Source organism: Poecilia reticulata, linkage group LG12 (genome assembly GCF_000633615.1).
Source record: "Poecilia reticulata strain Guanapo linkage group LG12, Guppy_female_1.0+MT, whole genome shotgun sequence".
Classification (NCBI taxonomy): domain Eukaryota; kingdom Metazoa; phylum Chordata; class Actinopteri; order Cyprinodontiformes; family Poeciliidae; genus Poecilia; species Poecilia reticulata.
Window position 1 is genome coordinate 1,229,868 of NC_024342.1, and position 7,172 is coordinate 1,237,039.

Genomic DNA, 7,172 nt, shown 5'->3' on the forward strand with positions numbered 1-7,172 from the left:
TCTGGGAAATTATTTTTGATGATAAATACAGAAACAAGCATAAAAATCAAAACATCTACAACAGTGATAGTAATATTAATGATAAAATAATGGTCAGTGCAAAGTAGCCTGAAAATTCTTTGGTGGGGGGCAGTGAGAGACCTGGATAAAGGCTAGGGAGGCGCTGGCCCAAAAAAGGTTGAGAAACACTGATCTAGAGCGTCCAACTCCGCATGGGCCTTCAGGATATTTTGACTTTCCTGCAGCCAGAATGTACATAAATAAAATATATTCAAATATTATGCATTCCTTTCTTTGCATTAAAGTTTAAATCGAAACTGAAGCAAGTATTGCCAGATAAGGAAGGACAGCTGAAGTACATGTGAGAGTGTCACATATACCACAGCTACATGTGAGGTACATGTACCTGACAACCACACACCTCACTATGTGGTGGAACACTCTGAGATGTTCCACCACAGAGTGAGGTTAAGCACCTCTGAAAATAAAAAAAGAGCAGAGTGGTAGTCAATATTTCTATATTGTGTTGACTTTTTTACCCTAAAAAGGTGCATGATGTATAAAGTGGCTGGTTTACTTGAAATAAGACATTTCACAAGTATCTGCATCTGGATCTGAGTGTTTGGATGAACCACAATGTGAAAGCAGAGCCACAATGTTCCATTATTCACTAAGTCAAGGTAGAAATTGGTGGACAAAATCACAATTCATATCAGAATTTTGAACAGATGACCTGTATCAGCTTAGGTTATGATGTGCTCTAATCATCTTGTTGACAATTAAGCTGCACCGATCATACCTTTTTTTGTGAATATTACAAGTATGGTTTTTGCGTGTATTTGACAGCTATTGTTATTGTTATGGCTGCATAATATTAGAAAATCTTGTGTTGGCGATAACATTGTGATTACACTATCAGTTATAATGTTAAGTAAATCAATGAAGACAAAGAATAGGTAAGTTGGCTCAGGTGAACACCTGCTACATATGATTGGTGAAAATCCCATTACAGGGACTTGAGCTGACTTTCTTACAGTTTCCAGCTCAGAAGTAGTTCTCTTGATTCTCTTTACTGTCAGTCTTATCTTCTTCTTCTTTTTTTTTTTTTTTTTTTACCTCTGCAGTTTTCTGTTCAGCTTTCTGTTCTAACACCTGGCAGTGTCACATTACCTGTGCTGGCTGTCATATTCTTGGCACTAATATCTCACTCTATTGAACCAATGCCTCTCCCACTGGTCACTGAGCCTTTTGGGTTCTTTCTTTTTTCACATAGCTTCTATCAGCTCGGCGTCTTAGTGTCACTGGCTAATAACCTTCCACATTCCCTCTGCTGGTACGTAGAACTGAAAGAGAAGACATTTCTCTTCAGGATTGGGAAATTGCTGCTGATTACCAATGAAAAATTCTACTACAGAGTTAAAAAAGGACATTTTGCATTCCAAATCAATTATGAGGGGAATAGAATTGACACAAATGCAGTGTGGGGCTGAGCAGTGGCTCAGTGGGTAGAACTGTTGCCTTGCAGCAAGAAGGTCCTGAGCTCTCCCTGTGCATGTGTGGATTCTCTCTGGGTACTCCGGCTTCCTCCTGCCAAAAACATGACTATTAGATCAATTGGTCTCTCTAAATTACCCCTGGGTATGGGTGTGTGCATGAATAGTTTTGTGCCTTTGTTTTTCCCTGTGATGAAACATCCCCATGGTGTTTATACTTGGAGATACTTGTTTAAACAGATATTACCCATGAAGCAACCAGACTAGTGAAGGTGTTGCTGATTTCTCATGTTTCCATGACATCACATATTGAAGCAGTGTGTTTGAGGTGTTGTCTTAGAATACAGCCACAGAAGTGGAAATATTAATTAGCCAGATGTCCAGTTAGTGATGTAACCACAGATTTAAAATGCCATGACATCATCATCAAGTAGGTTTTATATGATGTAGAAGCATGTTAATGTTAGAAGATGTAAACTTCTAACTTTGGCAGAAAGCATGTAGTGTATGTAAATATCTGGTTTCAACTGTGTGTGTGCTCTCACAAGCGATGTGAACAAATTATGAAACAATGTGGGAACTGAACTTCCATTTATTTGCTAAAAGCTGCATAGGACAACATTACGGATTCAGTGCTGACATTTAAATTTCCCAACCATGTTTGCAGCAGCTTGTATGAGTAATGGCTACAACTCTATTTACCCCTCACTCACATCTTCTAGCTGCTGCGTTTAGGGCTCTACACAGCCCACTGTTTTTCATAGACAAACACACAGAAACACACAACTCTAGACTCACAAACATTTTGTTATGCCCAGCCTTGCTCTCCAATCAATTCGTAACACTCTTGTCTGAAACTTATTTCAATGTTCCGGTGCTCTTTCTTCTGCCACTGCCTTTTAACACAATTTTGCATTATCCTCTCATCTTGCCCTCCTCCCAACACACACTCCCCCTCTCTTTGCATCCCTCTCTTTATCCATTTAGGTATTGGCAGACAGGCTTTCTGCAGATGCTCACATCACGCTTTCACACTCTGCTTGACAGTTGATTTGACTGCAAACAGCAACACGGACTGTTCCTGCAACAGTCCTGCACATGCATCATCAAACATGCATGTTATGTTCTCTGAAGCTCTTTGGACCTCGAATTAACAAATATATTAAAAGGTATAAATATATACCTGCTACTATCAACGTGTGTGTGTGTGTGTGTGTGTGTGTGTGTGTGTGTGTGTGTGTGTGTGTGTGTGTGTGTGTGTGTGTGTTGAAGATAAAAACACAAAGTGCTTTTGAAGTTGCATTGGTTGCAGCTCTCCTGCTTTGACTGTGTTTGTACTTGTGTTAATCTCAGAGAGCAGAGGCCAATTTACAGAACTGCAAGTCTATTTCACAGCTGTTTGAACACAGAAAAACACACACATGGAGAGTGTAAATGACGACGTATCGCTCGGGGCTCCTGACATTTAAACACTTTTCCAAAATGCGCATGAACCCCTTACACATCACGAGTTGTGAAGCAGGTTCAGTGACGCACAGCCAATCAGAAAGTGAAGGCCACATCAACACGTCAAAACTTCACGCTGTTTAACATTCTACTCGGTCTCTGTTTGCCTTGGCATCACATGTTTGCTTTGGTTTAACTAGTGATGGAAAATGATGGGACCGAACACATCAAATCTTTGAAAAGTGGTTTAATCGATGCCGCCTGACTGAACTCTGATAGATGAGATTATTATGCAGCTGGCTTCATGTGGCGATAAAAACAGCAGGCTCATAAACAACAAGGTGGAATTTAGATCAATCTGACAGCATGCTGAGCTCACTAGCACCACACTTTCTCTTGTTATCACAGTGTCCGGAAGTGAAATACAACACAACACCTGCGCAGATGTTTTGTGTGACATTGAAAGTAGCTGCACTATTCTAAGAAGGTCACATTTTCAAACCAGGAAGCAAGAAAACAGCACAGGTACTCCAGAGAATGTTTACTAACAAAAGAAATGTTAAAATTTCCACTCCTTCCTTGGTGGATGATCATCAGGATCAGCTATTGTGAACTAAACAGTTGCACCTAAAATGTAGCCACCAGCACATTTAATTCAAGAAAAACAATATCTGTTTGCAAAGAACAATATAAATATTTCAATTGCTTTAATATTGCAATTATACAATCTTAAAATTGTTGAGCAAGTCCATGTGTAGCATGTTCAGTACTTAGTACAACCTTTTGTTTCACTGACCAGCAGTGTTCCTGCCCTCCAGCTGATTAACACTGTTGGTTTGTTGTTGCAACCACATTTTTCAAACCCTCCAGAGATTTTCAGCAGTGATGGTCTCTGTAGTTTCTTGGCTTGGTTTCTTCTGAAGCCAAGCCTTGGTGATCTCTGAGTCACTCCTCATATCAAACAATGCCATACCCAGCCATTGGGCATGGCATTGACCATCATCTTCCTCACAGACAGCAGGACATTTTCCCTGAGGATTTCCAGCGATCTGATTGGATCTGTTTTGGCCTCCACATGCTGCAGGTGGGCCACCGCCATGTTTCACCATATGTTCATGTGTTTTATTCTTCCTCCTCCAGACATCCCACTAGCAAATCTGATGCACAAGTAACATCCACAAACAGCAGCAATGGACGACAAAGAGGTTTCTCTCGGCCCACTGAGGGTTCATTTCTGCTTTGAAACAATCTGAATGGACTGCTGTTGTGTTCAGGTTGTGCTAAAAGGAGTAACACTGTTAAAGCTATTTGAGCCTAAAAGTACATGTCTAGCATCACAATGCTAAGTAGCAGCTAACGCTAATGTCAGCGTCCACAGTCCACATTTCTAATGAAGCCCCTTGAATGATCAGTTTCCTGAAACTCTGGGAAGAAGAATGGAGAGAATGAAACTTTGCTCCAAACTGATGGTGTAGAACTTTGTTGTTGAGCTCTTATGTCTATCTTCTCAATTATAAATTACAAATCCTTTTTTGTTGATATATGGCTTTTGATTAACACATGATTAACTGCAGACCCTGCAATTAATTTAATTCAAAATTTTAATCAAGACACAGCACTATATAATTATAAATAGATACTGAAATCCTAACACTGCTGCCCAAAATTGTTGTAGTGAATTTCCCCTCTGTGGGACAATAAAGTTCATTTCTATTCTACTATATGGTACACCAAGTGCTCCCAATGGTTTCATATTTGCTTTTATTGCAGTATGAACACAAATTCAAATCAGACAGAATAAAATTGGTTTTTAGATGACATCTGTAACATTTCATCAGGTTCCATATCAAACAGATGTTAACATAAATCCATAATGTCCCATCATCAGTGATCAGCTCATTAATTCAAGCCTGTTATGATGGTCCAGATGTGTTCCACTCTATAGTTCTTGTTTCTTTTTTTTGTCTCATATCAGACGTCTCATCGTCATGGCTGCAGTCTCATCAGAGCTGCAACATTTAACCAGGTCATAGGTAGACCTAGGTTCATTTGTAAAACAAAAATCTTTGGCCTGCTAAATGACACTATGATGTTATCATCCATGATGACTTTGTAAGTACATTTTGGAAGGCTTCATGAAAGCTTTCCTTTAGCCTCATGGTCTCATTTTTCTCTTGCTGACGTTTGTAATTACAAAGTCATTCATTCCGTCGCTCCCAGAAGGAACCAGCAGAATGAGCTGCTGGCTGATCCCACCCGGCCTGGGAATGCCAACTGCTGCATCAACCTAAACATCTGAATGTGTGTGCGTGTGTTAGTAAGTCTCAAACCTACAGAAAAAACACAGAATCACTAACACACACACACACACACACACACACACACACACACACACACACACACACACACACACACACACACACACACAYACACACACACACACAGGCAAAGCAGTATTACCTGAGATAATGGAGGCGTGTCTGAATTCCTCCGAGAAATGAATGGGTTCGTATGGAGACGTCTCGTAGAATTCTTCACCTGAGAAACAGGAAACAGGAAATGTGTTCAGCAGGTGCACAAACTAGTCAGCAACAACTGAACCACCCAAAAATCTGGATCAACATGGAGATGTCTTTAAAACGCTGTGCTGGGGCATCGCAGGGTGCAGCAGCAGAGAGCTGCCCTGCACATTCAGAGGCTAACAGCTTCCTGGGTTTCATTCCCAACCTTGATTCCTTTGCTGCTCGTCTCTCCTTCTCTCTGCCTGTGTCTTATCTGGTAGCTGTCAGTAAAGGCCACTAGAGCCCAAAAACATAACATAAGAAACACATGCTGGTTGACCTGTACTACACAAAAAGCTAACCACACACATTTGGCAGATTTGTTCAACAAAGAAAAAATCCGGGAGGAAATACAGAAGAAACTGTGAAAACCAGAGAACACTGCAAGATTCAGCTGCATATTAAAACAGCTTCAGCCAGATTTCCTGTCAGCCTCTGGTGTTGGCCACAAATGCCTTCAAAAACTTCACATTTTTCAGACCTTAGAACTGAATAAGGTTTTTTTTATATTCTATACCTGTTTTGAACTTTGCAAAAACAGTTTGAAGGGCAAAAGAAAAAACTAATCCGCACTTTCAATTTCAAACGCAGCCTAAATCAGGGGTCTTCCACAGAAGACCCCTGCAGGACATCCTGCAGGGCATGTCTCTGACTTTGACTGGGCCATTGTAACACTGTGTTTCCTTTTTCTGCATTCTGCTGTCAGACTTGTGCTCTTTGTGATTTGAACAGAACAGACAGTTGACCATCAACAGGAGTTTATGGTCAAGTTGTTATTGTGGCTCCAATTGATTATTGTGGTCACAAACAACCATAAGAACGAGGCTGGGCAGAAATGTTTGAAGATGAAAACCACTGCTGAGGGAAAAGGAACATGCGGCTCATCTCAGTTTTTCACATCTTGATGATCCCCAAGACGTTTGGAGAAACATTCTCTGTACCGCTGTGACAAAAGTTGAACGTTTTGGAAGATGTGTATTCCAAATTCATCTGGGATAAATGTAACGCATTTCAGAAAAAGAACATAACCATTAGTAAAGTACGGTGGTGGTAGTATGATGGTCTTGGGCTTTCTCCTTCAGGACATTTGTCACTCACTGTGATAAATGGAACCATGAATTCAGCTTTTGACCAAAATCTCCTGAAGGAAAACGTCTGGCCATCTGTTGGTGACCTTGAATTGAAACCAACTCTGGTTCTGCAGCAGAACAACGATCAAGTCAAATAACTGGAATATTGATCAAAATATTTGATGTGTATTGACAATTTTGATGATGGCATTTGACAAAATGTAATACTTTTTACTGCTTTCACAATCAGTGGCTGTCGGATACACGGTGATTTTATTATGTTCTTATGTTTTTATGATGTAAAGCACTTTGAAATATGCTGCAGAGATAAACCGAGGTTTGATTCTGAAACTTTGAATGATCCAAAACACACCAGCAAATCCACCTCTGAATGGCTGAAGAAATATAAAATGAAGACTTTGAAATAGTCTAGTCAAAGTCTTGATATGAGTCCTTGTGAGAAGCTGTGGCTGTTCATGCTAGAGAACTGTTCAGTATGGATGAATTACAACAAAGATGAGTGACCAAAATTCCTCGACAGCTGGAAAAAACTCACTGCAAGTTATCACAGACACTTGATTGTATTTGTTGTATTTGATTGT

The 7,172-nt window shown here is 40.2% G+C and overlaps 1 protein-coding gene across 2 annotated transcripts in view; it reads right to left on the reverse strand.

Moving 5' to 3' along the window:
* gfra2b (GDNF family receptor alpha 2b) overlaps positions 1-7,172 on the reverse strand; it is a 122,888-nt gene that overhangs the window by 64,159 nt on the left and 51,557 nt on the right. For both annotated transcript variants that reach the window (XM_008423128.2, XM_008423127.2), the window contains exon 3: positions 5,400-5,477. In XM_008423128.2, coding sequence (XP_008421350.1) covers positions 5,400-5,477 — 78 coding nt within the window. The remainder of the gene's footprint in view (positions 1-5,399; positions 5,478-7,172) is intronic.